General features: G+C 39.9%; 1 protein-coding gene across 1 annotated transcript; it reads left to right on the forward strand.

The window, feature by feature from the left end:
• The first annotated feature begins 1,378 nt into the window (after nucleotides 1–1,378).
• LOC137626876 (uncharacterized) lies at nucleotides 1,379–9,875 on the forward strand. The gene is made up of 2 exons (XM_068357861.1): nucleotides 1,379–1,709; nucleotides 9,670–9,875. The coding sequence occupies exons 1-2, from the start codon at nucleotides 1,379–1,381 to the stop codon at nucleotides 9,873–9,875; spliced, it is 537 nt and encodes a 178-aa protein (XP_068213962.1).
• Nucleotides 9,876–17,532: the final 7,657 nt, after the last annotated feature.

A 17,532-nucleotide genomic window follows, 5' to 3' on the forward strand; every position in this document is an offset into this window, starting at 1 on the left:
AAGAAGGAGGAGGATGGAATGGAGAAGCAGGAAAAGGAAAGTGGAAAGGAAGAGAAAAAGAAGAAGAAAAAGAAAATCGAAAGGCTTGAAAAAGAGCTTATACATCATCATAATCAGAAAGAGAAGGAGAATGGAATGGAGGAGAAGGAGAAGAAGGAGGAGGATGGAATGGAGAAGCAGGAGAAGGAAAGTGAAAAGGAGGGGAAGAAAAAGAAGAAGGAAAAGAAAATCGATAGGCTTGAAAAAGAGCTTATACATCATCTTAATCAGAAAGAGAAGGAGAATGGAAGGGAGGAGAAGGAGAAGAAGGAGGACGATGGAATGGAGAAGCAGGAAAAGTAAAGTGAAAAGGACGAGAAGAAGAAGAAGAAGGAAAAGAAAATCAAAAGGCTTGAAAAAGAGCTTCTACATCATCATAATATGAAAGAGACGGAGATTGGAAGGGAGGAGAAGGAGAAGAAGGAGGAGGATGGAATGGAGAAGCAGGAGAAGGAAAGTGAAAAGGAGGAGAAGAAGAAGAAGAAGGAAAAGAAGATCGAAAGACTTAAAAAGGAGCTTTTACATCATCATAATCAGAAAAATGAGAATGGAAGGGAGGAGAAGGAGAAGAAGGAGGAGGGAATGGCAAACCAAGAGAAGGAAAGTGAAAAGGGGGAGAAGAAGAAGAAAAAAAAGAAAATCGAAAGGCTTGAAAAGAGCTTCTATATCATCATAATCAGAAAGAGAAGGAGAATGGAAGGGAGGAGAAGGAGAAGAAGGAGGAGGATGGAATGGAGAAGCAGGAAAAGGAAAGTGGAAAGGAGGAGAAAAAGAAGAAGAAGAAAAAGAAAATCGGAAGGCTTGAAAAAGAGCTTTTACATCATCATAATCAGAAAGAGAAGGAGAATGGAAGGTAAGAGATGGAGAAGAAGGAAGAGGATGAAATGGAGAAGCAGAAGAAGGAAAGTGAAAAGGAGAAGAATAAGATGAAGAAGAAAAAGGAAATCGAAAGGCTTGAAAAAGAGCTTCTACATCATCATAATCAGAAAGAGAAGGAGAATGGAAGGGAGGAGAAGGAGAAGAAGGAGGAGGATGGAATGGAGAAGCAGAAGAAGGAAAGTGAAAAGGAGGAGAAGAAGAAGAAGAAAAAAAGAAAATCGAAAGGCTTGAAAAAGAGCTTCTACATCATCATAATCAGAAAGAGAATGAGAATGGAAGGGAGGAGAAGGAGAAGGAGGATGATGGAATGGAGAAGCAGGAGAAGGAAAGTGAAAAGGAGGAGAAGAACAAGAAGCAGGAAAAGAAAATCGAAAGGCTTGAAAAAGAGCTTCCACATCATCATAATCAGAAAGAGAAGGATAATGGAAGGAAAGAGAAGGAGAAGAAGGAGAAGGATGGAATGGAGAAGAAGAAGAAGGAAAGTGAAAAGGAGGAGAAGAAGAAGAAAAAGAAGAAAAAGAAAATCGATAGGCTTGAAAAACTGCTTCTATATCATCATAATCAGAAAGAGAAGGAGAATGGAAGGGAGGAGAAGGAGAAGAAGGAGGAGGATGGAATGGAGAAGCAGGAGAAGGAAAGTGAAAAGGAGGAGAAGAAGAATAAGAAGAAAAAGAAAATCGAAAGGCTTGGAAAAGAGTTTCTACATCATCATAATCAGAAAGAGAAGGAGAATGGAAGGGAGGAGAAGGAGAAGAAGGAGGAGGATGGAATGGAGAAGCAGGAGAAGGAAAGTGAAAAGGAGGAGAAGAAGAATAAGAAGAAAAAGAAAATCGAAAGGCTTGGAAAAGAGTTTCTACATCATCATAATCAGAAAGAGAAGCAGAATGGAAGGGAGGAGAAGGAGAAGAAGGAGGAGGATGGAATGGAGAAGCAGGAAAAGGAATGTGAAAAGGAGGAGAAAAAGAAGAAGAAAAAGAAAATCGAAAGGCTTGAAAAAGAGCTTCTACATCATCATAATCAGAAAGAGAAGGAGAATGGAAGGGAGGAGAAGGAAAGTGAAAAGGAGGAGAAGAAGAAGAAAAAGAAGAAAAAGAAAATCGAAAGGCTTGAAAAACTGCTTCTACATCATCATAATCAGAAAGAGAAGGAGAATGGAAGGGAGGAGAAGGAGAAGAAGGAGGAGGATGGAATGGAGAAGCAGGAGAAGGAAAGTGAAAAGGAGGAGAAGAAGAATAAGAAGAAAAAGAAAATCGAAAGGCTTGGAAAAGAGTTTCTACATCATCATAATCAGAAAGAGAAGGAGAATGGAAGGGAGGAGAAGGAGAAGAAGGAGGAGGATGGAATGGAGAAGCAGGAAAAGGAATGTGAAAAGGAGGAGAAAAAGAAGAAGAAAAAGAAAATCGAAAGGCTTGAAAAAGAGCTTCTACATCATCATAATCAGAAAGAGAAGGAGAATGGAAGGGAGGAGAAGGAGAAGAAGGAGGAGGCTGGAATGGCGAAGCAGGAGAAGGAAGGTGAAAAGGAGGAGAAGAAGAAGAAGAAGAAAATGAAAATCGAAAGGCTTGAAAAAGAGCTTCTACATCATCATAATCAGAAAAAGAAGGGGAATGGAAGGGAGGAGAAGGAGAAAAAGGAGTAGGCTGGAATGGCTAAGCAGGAGAAGGAAAGTGAAAAGGAGGAAAAGAAGAGGAAGAAGAAAAAGAAAATTGAAAGACTTAAAAAGGAGCTTCTACATCATCAAAATCAGAAAAATGAGAATGGAAGGGAGAATGAGAAAAAGGAGGAGGAGGGAATGGCAAAGCAGGAGAAGGAAAGTGAAAAGGAGGAGAAGAAGAAGAAGAAGAAAAAGAAAATCGAAAGGCTTGAAAAAGAGCTTCTACATCATCATAATCAGAAAGAGAAGGAGAATGGAAGGAAGGGGAAGGAGAAGAAGGAGGAGGATGGAATGGAGAAGCAGGAGAAGGAAAGTGAAAAGGAGGAGAAAAAGAAGAAGAAAAAGAAAATCAAAAGGCTTGAAAAAGAGCTTATATATCATCATAATCAGGAAGAGAAGGAGAATGGAAGGGAGGAGAAGGAGAAGAAGGAGGAAGATGGAACGGAGAAGCAAGAGAAGGAAAGTGAAAAGGAAGAGGAGAAGAAGAAGAAGAAGAAAAAGAAAATCAAAAGGCTTGAAAAAGAGCTTCTACATCATCATAATCAGAAATAGAAGGAGAATGGAAGGGAGGAGAAGGAGAAGAATGAGGAGGATGGAATGGAGAAGCAGGAGAAGGAAAGTGAAAAGGAAGAGAAGAAGAAGAAGAAAAAAAAAAAATCGAAAGGCTTGAAAAAGAGCTTCTATATCATCATAATCAGAAAGAGAAGGAGAATGGAAGGGAGGAGAAGGAGAAGAATGAGGAGGATGGAATGGAGAAGCAGGAGAAGGAAAGTGAAAAGGAAGAGAAGAAGAAGAAGAAAAAAAGAAAATCGAAATGCTTGAAAAAGAGCTTCTACATCATCATAATCAGAAAGAGAAGGAGAATGGAAGGGAGGAGAAGGAGAAGGAGGAGGATGGAATGGAGAAGCTGAAGAAGGAAAGTGAAAATGAAGCGAATAAGAAGAAGAAAAAGAAAATGGAAAGGCTTGAAAAAGAGCTTCTACATCATCATAATCAAAAATAGAAGGAGAATGGAAGGGAGGAGAAAGAGAAGAATGAAGAGGATGGAATGGAGAAGCAGGAGAAGGAAAGTGAAAAGGAGGAGAAGAAGAATAAGGAAAAGAAAATCGAAAGGCTTGAAAAAGAGCTTCTACATCATCATAATCAGAAAGAAAAGGAGAATGGAATGGAGGAGAAGGAGAAGAAGGAGGAGGATGGAATGGAGAAGCAGGAGAAGGAAAGTGAAAAGGAAGGGAAGAAGAAGAAGAAAAAAAAGAAAATCGAAAGGCTTGAAAAAGAGCTTCTACATCATCATAATAAGAAAGAGAAGGAGAATGGAAGGGAGGAGAAGGAGAAGAAGGAGGAGGATGGAATGGAGAAGCAGGAAAAGGAAAGTGGAAAGGAAGAGAAAAAGAAGAAGAAAAAGAAAATCGAAAGGCTTGAAAAAGAGCTTCTACATCATCATAATCAGAAAGAGAAGGAGAATGGAATGGAGGAGAAAGAGAAGAAGGAGGAGGATGGAATGGAGAAGCAGGAGAAGGAAAGTGAAAAGGAGGGGAAGAAAGAGAAGAAGGAAAAGAAAATCGATAGGCTTGAAAAAGAGCTTATACATCATCTTAATCAGAAAGAGAAGGAGAATGGAAGGGAGGAGAAGGAGAAGAAGGAGGACGATGGAATGGAGAAGCAGGAAAAGTAAAGTGAAAAGGACGAGAAGAAGAAGAAGAAGGAAAAGAAAATCAAAAGGCTTGAAAAAGAGCTTCTACATCATCATAATATGAAAGAGACGGAGATTGGAAGGGAGGAGAAGGAGAAGAAGGAGGAGGATGGAATGGAGAAGCAGGAGAAGGAAAGTGAAAAGGAGGAGAAGAAGAAGAAGAAGGAAATGAAGATCGAAAGACTTAAAAAGGAGCTTTTACATCATCATAATCAGAAAAATGAGAATGGAAGGGAGGAGAAGGAGAAGAAGGAGGAGGGAATGGCAAACCAAGAGAAGGAAAGTGAAAAGGGGGAGAAGAAGAAGAAAAAAAAGAAAATCGAAAGGCTTGAAAAGAGCTTCTATATCATCATAATCAGAAAGAGAAGGAGAATGGAAGGGAGGAGAAGGAGAAGAAGGAGGAGGATGGAATGGAGAAGCAGGAAAAGGAAAGTGGAAAGGAGGAGAAAAAGAAGAAGAAGAAAAAGAAAATCGGAAGGCTTGAAAAAGAGCTTCTACATCATCATAATCAGAAAGAGAATGAGAATGGAAGGAAGGAGAAGGAGAAGAAGGTGGAGGATGGAATGGAGAAGCAAGAGAATGAAAGTGAAAAGGAGGAGAAGAAGAAGAAGAAGAAAAAGAAAATCGAAAGGCTTGAAAAAGAGCTTTTACATCATCATAATCAGAAAGAGAAGGAGAATGGAAGGTAAGAGATGGAGAAGAAGGAAGAGGATGAAATGGAGAAGCAGAAGAAGGAAAGTGAAAAGGAGAAGAATAAGATGAAGAAGAAAAAGGAAATCGAAAGGCTTGAAAAAGAGCTTCTACATCATCATAATCAGAAAGAGAAGGAGAATGGAAGGGAGGAGAAGGAGAAGAAGGATGAGGATGGAATGGAGAAGCAAAAGAAGGAAAGTGAAAAGGAGGAGAAGAAGAAGAAGAAAAAAAGAAAATCGAAAGGCTTGAAAAAGAGCTTCTACATCATCATAATCAGAAAGAGAATGAGAATGGAAGGGAGGAGAAGGAGAAGGAGGATGATGGAATGGAGAAGCAGGAGAAGGAAAGTGAAAAGGAGGAGAAGAACAAGAAGAAGGAAAAGAAAATCGATGGCTTGAAAAAGAGCTTCCACATCATCATAATCAGAAAGAGAAGGATAATGGAAGGAAAGAGAAGGAGAAGAAGGAGAAGGATGGAATGGAGAAGAAGAAGAAGGAAAGTGAAAAGGAGGAGAAGAAGAAGAAAAAGAAGAAAAAGAAAATCGATAGGCTTGAAAAACTGCTTCTACATCATCATAATCAGAAAGAGAAGGAGAATGGAAGGGAGGAGAAGGAGAACAAAGAGGAGGATGGAATGGAGAAGCAGGAGAAGGAAATTGAAAAGAAGGAGAAGAAGAAGAAGAAGAAAAAGAAAATCGGGAGGCTTCAAAAAGAGCTTCTACATCATCATAATCAGAAAGAGAAGGAGAATGGAAGGGAGGAGAAGGAGAAGGAGGAGGATGGAATGGAGAAGCAGGAGAAGGAAAGTGAAAAGAAGGAGAAGAAGAAGAAGAAGAAAAAGAAAATCGGAAGGCTTGAAAAAGAGCTTCTACATCATCATAATCAGAAAGAGAAGGAGAATGGAAGGGAGGAGAAGGAGAAGAAGGAGGAGGATGGAATGGAGAAGCAGGAGAAGGAAAATGAAAAGGAGGGGAAGAAGAAGAAGAAAAAAAAGAAAATCGAAAGGCTTGAAAAAGAGCTTCTACATCATCATAATCAGAAAGAGAAGGAGAATGGAAGGGAGGAGAAGGAGAAGGAGGAGGATGGAATGGAGAAGCAGAAGAAGGAAAGTGAAAAGGAGGAGAAGAAGAAGAAAAAAAGAAAATCGAAAGGCTTGAAAAAGAGCTTCTACATCATCATAATCAGAAAGAGATGGAGAATGGAAGGGAGGAGAAGGAGAAGAAGGAGAAGGATGGAATGGAGAAGCAGGAGAAGGAAAGTGAAAAGGAGGGAAAGAAGAAGAAGAAGAAGGAAAAGAAAATCGAAAGGCTTGAAAAAGAGCTTCTACATCATCATAATCAGAAAGAGAAGGAGATTGGAAGGGAGGAGAAGGAGGAGGAAGGAATGGAGAAGCAGGAGAAGGAAAGTGAAAAGGAAGAGAAGAAGAATGAGAAGAAAAAGAAAATCGAAAGGCTTGAAAAAGAGCTTCTACATCATCATAATCAGAAAGAAAAGGAGAATGGAAGGGAGGAGAAGGAGAAGAAGGAGGAGGATAGATTGGAGAAGCAAGAGAAGGAAAGTGTGAAGGAGGAGAAGAAGGAGAAGAAGAAAATGAAAATCGAAAGGTTTGAAAAAGAGCTTCTACATCATCATAATCAGAATGAGAAGGAGAATGGAAGGGAGGAGAAGGAGAAGAAGGAAGGGGATGGAATATAGAAGCAGGAGAAGGAAAGTGAAAAGGAGGAGAAGAAGAAGAAGAAGAAAAAGAAAATCGAAAGGCTTGAAAAAGAGCTTCTACATCATCATAATCAGAAAGAGAAGGAGAATGGAAGGGAGGAAAAGGAGAAGAATGAGCAGGATGGAATGGAGAAGCAGGAGAAGGAAAGTGAAAAGGAGGGGAAGAAGAAGAAGAAGAAAAAGATAATCGAAAGGCTTGAAAAAGAGCTTCTACATCATCATAATCAGAAAGAGAAGGAGACTGGAAGGGAGGAGAAGGAGAAGAAAGAGGAGGATGGAATGGAGAAGCAGGAGAAGGAAAGTGAAAAGAAGGAGAAGAAGAAGAGGAAGAAAAAGAAAATCGGAAGGCTTGAAAAAGAGCTTCTACATCATCATAATCAGAAAAAAAAGGAGAATGGAAGGGAGGAGAAGGAGAAGAAGGAGGAGGATGGAATGGAGAAGCAAGTGAAGGAAAGTGTGAAGGAGGAGAAGAAGGAGAAGAAGAAAATGAAAATCGAAAGGCTTGCAAAAGAGCTTCTACATCATCAAAATCAGAAAGAGAAGGAGAATGGAAGGGAGGAGAAGGAGAAGAAGGAGGAGGATGGATTGGAGATGCAGGAGAAGGAAAGTGAAAAGGAGGAGAAGAAGAAGAAGAAGAAAAAGAAAATCGAAAGGCTTGAAAAAGAGCTTCTACATCATCATAATCAGAAAGAGAAGGAGAATGGAAGGGAGGAAAAGGAGAAGAATGAGCAGGATGGATTGAAGAAGCAGGAGAAGGAAAGTGAAAAGGAGGGGAAGAAGAAGAAGAAGAAAAAGATAATCGAAAGGCTTGAAAAAGAGCTTCTACATCATCATAATCAGAAAGAGAAGGAGAATGGAAGGAAGTAGAAGGAGAACAAAGAGGAGGATGGAATGGAGAAGCAGGAGAAGGAAAGTGAAAAGAAGGAGAAGAAGAAGAGGAAGAAAAAGAAAATCGGAAGGCTTGAAAAAGAGCTTCTACATCATCATAATCAGAAAAAAAAGGAGAATGGAAGGGAGGAGAAGGAGAAGAAGGAGGAGGATGGAATGGAGAAGCAAGTGAAGGAAAGTGTGAAGGAGGAGAAGAAGGAGAAGAAGAAAATGAAAATCGAAAGGCTTGCAAAAGAGCTTCTACATCATCAAAATCAGAAAGAGAAGGAGAATGGAAGGGAGGAGAAGGAGAAGAAGGAGGAGGATGGATTGGAGATGCAGGAGAAGGAAAGTGAAAAGGAGGAGAAGAAGAAGAAGAAGAAAAAGAAAATCGAAAGGCATGAAAAAGAGCTTCTACATCATCATTATCAGAAAGAGAAGGAGAATGGAAGGGAGGAGAAGGAGAAGAAGGAGGAGTATGGAATGGAGATGCAAGAGAAGGAAAGTGTGAATGAGGAGAAGAAGGAGAAGAAGAAAATGAAAATCGAAAGGCTTGCAAAAGAGCTTCTACATCATCAAAATCAGAAAGAGAAGGAGAATGGAAGGGAGGAGAAGGAGAAGAAGGAGGAGGATGGATTGGAGAAGCAGGAGAAGGAAAGTGAAAAGGAGGAGAAGAAGAAGAAGAAGAAAAAGAAAATCGAAAGGCATGATTAAAAGCTTCTACATCATCATAATCAGAAAGAGAAGGAGAATGGAAGGGAGGAGAAGGAGAAGAAGGAGGAGGATGGAATGGAGAAGCAGGAGAAGGAAAGTGAAAAGGAGGAGAAGAAGAAGAAGAAGGAAAAGAAAATCGAAAGGCTTGAAAAAGAGCTTCTACATCATCATAATCAGAAAGAGATGGAGAATGGAAGGGAGGAGAAGGAGAAGGAGGAGGATGGAATGGAGAAGCAGGAGAAGGAAAGTGAAAAGGAGGAGAAGAAGAAAAAAAGAAAATCGAAAGGCTTGAAAAAGAGCTTCTACATCATCATAATCAGAAAGAGAAGGAGAATGGAAGGGAGGAGAAGGAGAAGAAGGAGATGGATGGAATGGAGAAGCAGGAGAAGGAAAGTGAAAAGGAGGAGAAGAAGAAGAAGAAGAAAAAGAAAATCGAAAGGCTTGAAAAAGAGCTTCTACATCATCATAATCAGAAAGAGAAGGAGAATGGAAGGGAGGAGAAGGAGAAGAAGGAGGAGGAAGGAATGGAGAAGCAGGAGAAGGAAAGTGAAAAGGAGGAGAAGAAGAATGAGAAGAAAAAGAAAATCGAAAGGCTTGAAAAAGAGCTTCTACATCATCATAATCAGAAAAAAAGGAGAATGGAAGGGAGGAGAAGGAGAAGAAGGAGGAGGATAGATTGGAGAAGCAAGAGAAGGAAAGTGTGAAGGAGGAGAAGAAGGAGGAGAAGAAAATGAAAATCGAAAGGTTTGAAAAAGAGCTTCTACATCATCATAATCAGAATGAGAAGGAAAATGGAAGGGAGGAGAAGGAGAAGAAGGAAGGGGATGGAATATAGAAGCAGAAAAAGGAAAGTGAAAAGGAGGAGAAGAAGAAGAAGAAGAAAAAGAAAATCGAAAAGAAGAAAAAGAAAATCGAAAGGCTTGAAAAAGAGCTTCTACATCATCATGATCAGAAAGAAAAGGAGAATGGATGGGAGTAGAAGGAGAAGAAGGAAGGGGATGGAATATAGAAGCAGGAGAAGGAAAGTGAAAAGGAGGAGAAGAAGATGAAGAAGAAAAAGAAAATCGAAAGGCTTGAAAAAGAGCTTCTACATCATCATAATCAGAAAAAGAAGGAGAATGGAAGGGAGGAGAAGGAGAAGAAGGAGGAGGATGGAATGGAGAAGCAAGTGAAGGAAAGTGTGAAGGAGGAGAAGAAGGAGAAGAAGAAAATGAAAATCGAAAGCCTTGCAAAAGAGCTTCTACATCATCAACATCAGAAAGAGAAGGAGAATGGAAGGGAGGAGAAGGAGAAGAAGGAGGAGGATGGATTGGAGAAGCAGGAGAAGGAAAGTGAAAAGGAGGAGAAGAAGAAGAAGAAGAAAAAGAAAATCGAAAGGCATGAAAAAGAGCTTCTACATCATCATAATCAGAAAGAGAAGGAGAATGGAAGGGAGGAGAAGGAGAAGAAGGAGGAGTATGGAATGGAGATGCAAGAGAAGGAAAGTGTGAATGAGGAGAAGAAGGAGAAGAAGAAAATGAAAATCGAAAGGCTTGAAAAAGAGCTTCTACATCATCATAATCAGAAAGAGAAGGAGAATGGAAGGGAGGAGAAGGAGAAGAAGAAAGGGGATGGAATATAGAAGCAGGAGAAGGAAAGTGAAAAGGAGGAGAAGAAGAAGAAGAAGAAAAAGAAAATCGAAAGGCTTGAAAAAGAGCTTCTATATCATCATAATCAGAAAGAGAAGGAGAATGGAAGGGAGGTGAAGGAGAAGAAGGAGGAGGATGGATTGGAGAAGCAAGAGAAGGAAAGTGTGAAGGAGGAGAAGAAGAATAAGAAGATAAAAATCGAAAGGCTTGAAAAAGAGCTTCTACATCATCACAATCAGAAAGAGAAGGAGAATGGAAGGGAGGAGAAGGAGAAGAAGGAGGAGGATGGAATGGAGAAGCAGGAGAAGGAAAGTGAAAAGGAGGAGAAGAAGAAGAAGAAGAAAAAGAAAATCGAAAGGCTTGAAAAAGAGCTTCTACATCATCACAATCAGAAAGAGAAGGAGAATGGAAGGGAGGAGAAGGAGAAGAAGGAGGAGGATGGAATGGAGAAGCAGGAGAAGGAAAGTGAAAAGGAGGAGAAGAAGAAGAAGAAGAAAAAGAAAATCGAAAGGCTTGAAAAAGAGCTTCTACATCATCATGATCAGAAAGAGAAGGAGAATGGAAGGGAGGAGAAGGAGAAGAAGGAAGGGGATGGAGTATAGAAGCAGGAAAAGGAAAGTGAAAAGGAGGAGAAGAAGAAGAAAAAGAAAAAGAAAATCGAAAGGCTTGAAAAAGAGCTTCTACATCATCATAATCAGAAAGAGAAGGAGAATGGAAGGGAGGAGAAGGAGAAAAAGGAGGAGACTAGAATGGCTAAGCAGGAGAAAGAAAGTGAAAAGGAGGAAAAGAAGAGGAAGAAGAAAAAGAAAATCGAAAGACTTAAAAAGGAGCTTCTACATCATCATAATCAGAAAGAGAAGGAGAATGGAAGGGAGGAGAAGGAGAAGAAGGAGGAGGATGGAATGGAGAAGCAAGAGAAGGAAAGTGAAAAGGAGGAAAAGAAGAGGAAGAAGAAAAAGTAAATTGAAAGACTTAAAAAGGAGCTACTACATCATCATAATCAGAAAAATTAGAATGGAAGGGAGGAGAAGGAGAAAAAGGAGGAGGAGGGAATGGCAAAGCAGGAGAAGGAAAGTGAAAAGGAGGAGAAGAAGAAGAAGAAAAAAAAGAAAATCGAAAGGCTTGAAAAAGAGCTTCTACATCATCATAATCAGAAAGAGAAGGAGAATGGAAGGGAGGAGAAGGAGAAGGAGGAAGGGGATGGAATGTAGAAGCAGAAGAAGGAAAGTGAAAAGGAGGAGAAGAAGAAGAAGAAGAAAAAGAAAATCCAAAGGCTTGAAAAAGAGCTTCTACATCATCATAATCAGAAAAATTAGAATGGAAGGGAGGAGAAGGAGAAAAAGGAGGAAGAGGGAATGGCAAAGCAGGAGAAGGAAAGTTAAAAGGAGGGAAAGAAGAAGAAGAAGAAAAAGAAAATCGAAAGGCTTGAAAAAGAGCTTCTACATCATCATAATCAGAAAGAGAAGGAGAATGGAAGGGAGGAGAAGGAGAAGAAGGAGGAGGAAGGAATGGAGAAGCAGGAGAAGGAAAGTGAAAAGGAGGATAAGAAGAATGAGAAGAAAAAGAAAATCGAAAGGCTTGAAAAAGAGCTTCTACATCATCATAATCAGAAAGAAATGGAGAATGGAAGGGAGGAGAAGGAGAGGAAGGAGGAGGATAGATTGGAGAAGCAATAGAAGGAAAGTGTGAAGGAGGAGAAGAAGGAGAAGAAGAAAATGAAAATGGAAAGGTTTGAAAAAGAGCTTCTACATCATCATAATCAGAATGAGAAGGAGAAGGGAAGGGAGGAGAAGGAGAAGAAGAAAGGGGATGGAGTATAGAAGCAGAAGAAGGAAAGTGAAAAGGAGGAGAAGAAGAAGAAGAAAAAGAAAATCGAAAGGCTTGAAAAAGAGCTTCTACATCATCATGATCAGAAAGAGAAGGAGAATGGAAGGGAGGAGAAGGAGAAGAAGGAAGGGGATGGAATATAGAAGCAGAAGAAGGAAAGTGAAAAGGAGGAGAAGAAGAAGAAGAAAAAGAAAATCGAAAGGCTTGAAAAAGAGCTTCTACATCATCATGATCAGAAAGAGAAGGAGAATGGAAGGGAGGAGAAGGAGAAGAAGGAAGGGGATGGAGTATAGAAGCAGGAAAAGGAAAGTGAAAAGGAGGAGAAGAAGAAGAAAAAGAAAAAGAAAATCGAAAGGCTTGAAAAAGAGCTTCTACATCATCATGATCAGAAAGAGAAGGAGAATGGAAGGGAGGAGAAGGAGAAGAAGGAAGGGGATGGAATATAGAAGCAGAAGAAGGAAAGTGAAAAGGAGGAGAAGAAGAAGAAGAAAAAGAAAATCGAAAGGCTTGAAAAAGAGCTTCTACATCATCATGATCAGAAAGAGAAGGAGAATGGAAGGGAGGAGAAGGAGAAGAAGGAAGGGGATGGAGTATAGAAGCAGGAAAAGGAAAGTGAAAAGGAGGAGAAGAAGAAGAAAAAGAAAAAGAAAATCGAAAGGCTTGAAAAAGAGCTTCTACATCATCATAATCAGAAAGAGAAGGAGAATGGAAGGGAGGAGAAGGAGAAAAAGGAGGAGACTAGAATGGCTAAGCAGGAGAAAGAAAGTGAAAAGGAGGAAAAGAAGAGGAAGAAGAAAAAGAAAATCGAAAGACTTAAAAAGGAGCTTCTACATCATCATAATCAGAAAAATGAGAATGGAAGGGAGGAGAAGGAGAAGAAGGAGGAGGATGGAATGGAGAAGCAAGAGAAGGAAAGTGTGAAGGAGGAGAAGAAGGAGAAGAAAAAAAAGAAAATCGAAAGGCTTGAAAAAGAGCTTCTACATCATCATAATCAGAAAGAGAAGGAGAATGGAAGGGAGGAGAAGGAGAAGGAGGAAGGGGATGGAATGGAGAAGCAGGAGGAGGAAAGTGAAAAGGAGGAAAAGAAGAGGAAGAAGGAAAAGAAAATAGAAATTCTTAAAAAGGAGCTTCTAAATCATCATAATCAGAAAAATTAGAATGGAAGGGAGGAGAAGGAGAAGAAGGAGGATGGAATGGAGAAGCAGGAGAAGGAAAGTGAAAAGGAGGAGGAGAAGAAGAAGAAGAAAAAGAAAATCGAAAGGCTTGAAAAAGAGCTTCTACATCATCATAATCAGAAAGAGAAGGAGAATGGAAGGGAGGAGAAGGAGAAGAAGGAGGAGGATGGAATGGAGAAGCAAGAGAAGGAAAGTGTGAAGGAGTAGAAGAAGGAGAAGAAGAAAATGAAAATCGAAAGGCTTGAAAAAGAGCTTCTACATCATCAAAATCAGAAAGAGAAGGAGAATGGAAGGGAGGAGAAGGAGAAGAAGGAGGAGGATGGATTGGAAAAGCAGGAGAAGGAAAGTGAAAAGGAAGAGAAGAAGAAGAAGAAGAAAAAGAAAATCGAAAGGCATGAAAAAGAGCTTCTACATCATCATAATCAGAAAGAGAAGGAGAATGGGAGGGAGGAGAAGGAGAAGAAGGAGGAGTATGGAATGGAGATGCAAGAGAAGGAAAGTGTGAAGGAGGAGAAGAAGGAGAAGAAGAAATTGAAAATCGAAAGGCTTGAAAAAGAGCTTCTACATCATCATAATCAGAAAGAGAAGGAGAATGGAAGGGAGGAGAAGGAGAAGAAGGAAGGGGATGGAATATAGAAGCAGGAGAAGGAAAGTGAAAAGGAGGAGAAGAAGAAGAAGAAGAAAAAGAAAATCGAAAGGCTTGAAAAAGAGTTTCTACATTATTAGAAAGTCTAGATCAGCCTTGTTTTTCTAGGTTTAATTACTAGTTTTTAAGAATCATTTTGTGGCAGAATAGCCTTTGGTTTGTATGAGAATTTGTTTGTTATTTTTGAAATTTAAGTGTTTAAGTGTAAAGTGCTTAATTTAACAATTCTCAGTGTGGTTAGGCGCCTCCTCCCCGGTTGTTTATATTATCGAACTATCGTTTTAACGATTGTTTTTTTTTTTTACATACGAGTGTTTATGAACGCGACTTGATGTCTGGACGTTGGTGCTCGGACAGAATTCAGTTCGGGCTTGAGCTCTCCCCTGATAATATACCTTGAGCAGCATAGTGATTTGGACTCTGCATGACGATTGTTTGGCAACTTATTTGGACGATTCTTTGGATTACGCTTTTGATCCTTACATTGATCTGTTGTCTGCAGGTGCTCTTGTCACCTGCGACTCGAGCCAGGTCTGCCTTTCCCTGACGAGGAGGACTTCCCAGGGAATTGGTGCACTAACGTCTCCAATCAGCTGCTGTGGTTTTGGGAGCTTGCAAGCTCGTGAGGTGGCCAGTAGGGAGGCTGACGCCAGGTAAGACATAGAGTGTCTGATTTTTGTTTGGGATTGCTTGCCCTTTATGGTTATGCCCTGGCGTTCAGGACCTGCCCTGATAGCTGTTATGACCAGTGAATGACGGCCCTAGTGTTGTCTCCTCTGATTCATCCACTGAATTGAGGAGAACTATTTACATCCTTTGCATCATTTGATCTTTTATATATTGTCATATTTAAGACGTGACTACATGATATCTTCCAGTATGTCTATTATAGACAAGGTTTTGTGTTCATTAGTTTTGTGTTTATAGGTAGGATTTATGATGGTTTTTCTTGTTTTATTTACTCCGTCTTCCTTCTTTCTTGTAATTAGTATTAGGGTTATTTTTTGTTCTGGCCAGCCAAATTGTTGGATCCAAGTTTATAATTGATATTTCTCTTGTCTTTGTTAGGACTTAGCTTCTTAGTTTTAGGGAATCCAGTGTGATTCAAAGGACCGTTATTTGTCCTTCCTTGTTATTAAATAATGTTATTTGTAGTTTTAACAAGGTTGATCTAAATTTTGTTATTGTTAAGTATTAAATATTGTTAAGTTTTCTTGAGTGTTTGTTTCCGCTGACCTTTAGCACTGAGTTACATTTATTACTGACAACAATTATAATAAGAACTCTTATAATAACCCTAAGGGTTATAACAATTGGCGACCGTGACAGGATTGTTCTCAGGTGTACTCAGTGTTTTGGTCTGTGGAACAGAACTTTGTTAATATGACAATATTTTCTTTAGTTGTAAAGTATTACCTTTCTCCCCTGCTAATTTTGGTGCAATGGAGGGTTTTGTGTTTGACCCCGCAGAGTTTTTAGGGTCAGGTGATTGTATAAAGCATCTGCCAGTACTAAATAAGACTTGTTTAGTAAGTTGTGCCCGGTGGTTGGGTATTCCGTTGAGGGCAGCGGATACGAAAAATCAATTGTTGGTAGCTGTTAAAAGTAAAGTTGTTCAAGGTCTGGCTGAGGCTGAACATTTGGTTAGGGAGTATGAAGTTTCAGGTAGTAGTGACTCTGAGCGTGAGGGTAGTATGATTAATGATGATGACAGAATAAGTGTTAATGGAGGTCTAACTCTGTTTGAGGATCCTCCCCGGACAGGAACTATTTATGAAGGTCAGGCTAACTTGCCTCTGAAACTAAATATTTCCACTAATCCATTCAATTCTGTAGTAAACCCTGCGCCAAAAGATCCTCAGGTTCCTGTTTGTCCTTTGGTGGAGTCCAAGGAGGACGGTGAATTTGATTTAATATGTAAACGGATAGAATTGATGAAACTGGAATTTGAAGAGAATGAGAGGGCGAGGCGGCATGAATTGGAGATGGCCAATATCAATTTAGAAATTGCTAGGCTGCAGGGCACCTCTAATCATTTTAGTACACCTCGGGGCAACTCACAGGCCTTGAAATTGGTGCCAGTATTTGAAGAGTTGAATGTTCCAGAATTTTTCAAGGCTTTTGAACGTGTTGCCACTCGGTTGTCTTGGCCCCCAGAAATGTGGACTGTACTAATTCAATGTAGGTTGGTGGGCAAGGCAATTAGAGTGTATAATGCCTTGGAAGAAGGTATTGCCCGTGATTACCATAAGGTTAAGGCTCTAGTCCTCAAGGCATATGATTTGGTTCCTGAGGCCTACCGCCTTAAGTTCAGAAATTTTACGAAGCAGGCCTCCCTTACTTATGTGGAATTTGCTAGGCTTAAGGAGGAACAATTTGATCATTGGTTAAAAAGCCGCCAGGTGGTCTCTTTCTCCGCTTTGAGAGAACTCATGCTCCTAGAAGAATTCAAAAGGTCATGTAGTAAGGAATTGAAAATTTATCTAGAAGAGGTAAAAGCTTTTAATTTAAGTAATGCCGCCCAAATTGCTGACGAGTTTGTATTGACCCATCGAACTGGGTCTGGTAGTTTTGGAAATAAAGATGTGAATTTTCAATCTGCTAGGCCAGTTAATTTTCAGAGGTTGGGGTCTTTTGTGAATACTCGTGGGCAGGGTAACCCACCAGATAAAAATCATAAGCCTGATAGTAACCAGGGAAAAGACTTGAGTGGACAGGACACTCGTGTCTTTTCTGAAGATAATAGGTTTGGTTCTGGCCCAGGTAATGTGAATAATAGAGGTAGGGGGACTTGTTTTTGGTGTAATAAGTAGGGACATTATCAGGCACAGTGTTATGCCAGAAGAAGGTACCTCCAAAGGAATAATAATAATCCTGTGTCACTAATATCTACTAGTAAACCTGTTATCAGCGATCCCGTAGTTGAAAACCGTCCAGTAGCTAACACTAGTAATGATGTTAGTAGCAGTAGTCAGTCTTCTAGCAGAAAGGAGGCATGACTACTTTATGATAAATATATTTGGCCTGGTAAATTAATATCTACTTCTAAAACTGTTGGTGTGAAATTTTTGAGGGACACAGGGTCAGCTCGGTCTCTGGTTTTGAAAGACTCTTTGAAAAATTTAGCTGAGTATACAGGAAATTTTGTTGTTCTGGGAGGGTTCCCGAACACCGTTGTTTCGGCTCCGTTAGTGGAGGTCAGATTGTCTTTCCCTGGTTATGATAAAGTGACAGAATTAGCAGTTGTTGAGTGTCTCCCTATTCCTGGAATTGACGGCATTTTGGGTAACGATATGTTAAATACAAAAGGACAAGAGTTGTTCCCCATATTGTCTGTGCATGCCTGTCCTGTTGCAGTAACAACCCGGGCAGCAGTAAAGGCTGCAAATTTAATTGATAATGACGAAGATTTAATCTTAAGTAGTTTAGAAGTAGACATAGAGAGGCCCGGGTCTGTAGATAGTAGTGGTAATAGTGTGGTTAGCAATGTTTTGAGACCTGATTGGGACAGGTCTTCATTTATTGAAGCTCAGAAAAAGGAATTTAATTTTGATTTGGGTGACACTGCAGATTTGACTAAACCCAGGTTTTGTGTGATCAATGGTTTACTATACAGGATTAGTCGTCCTTTAACTGATAATCTGAGCAAGACGTCTCGTATTGAACAAATTGTTGTCCCATCTCAATTCCGTAGGTCTGTCTTGAGTCTTGCACATGATGATTCTTTTTCTGGCCACTTCGGTGTATGTAAAACTTTTCGAAAGTTGCCAGAATGTTTTTGGTGGCCAGGATTAAAATCATCTGTGAAACAATTTATTAATGAATGTGAGGTTTGTCAAGTGATGGGGAAACCCAACCAAATTATTCCTAAAGCTCCCTTAAATCCAATTCCTGCGATAGGTGAGCCTTTTGTGGAATTAGTTATTGATGTGGTTGGGCCTTTGCCTAAAACTAAGTCTGGGTTTACCCATCTCTTGACAATTATGGATAGAGCATCTCGAT

Source organism: Palaemon carinicauda, chromosome 34 (genome assembly GCF_036898095.1).
Source record: "Palaemon carinicauda isolate YSFRI2023 chromosome 34, ASM3689809v2, whole genome shotgun sequence".
In the NCBI taxonomy this organism is placed as follows: Eukaryota; Metazoa; Arthropoda; class Malacostraca; order Decapoda; family Palaemonidae; genus Palaemon; species Palaemon carinicauda.

What these genes read in the sequence shown, in the direction of transcription:
- LOC137626876 (XM_068357861.1), top strand. Translation starts at nt 1,379, where the DNA reads ATGGAGAAGAAGAAGAAGGAAAGTGAAAAGGAGGAGAAGAAGAAGAAA. An exon ending in GGAGAAGCAGGAGAAGGAAA is followed by an intron (nt 1,710 to 9,669) that starts GTGAAAAGGAGG and finishes ATAATCAGAAAG; the next exon opens with AGAAGGAGAATGGAAGGGAG.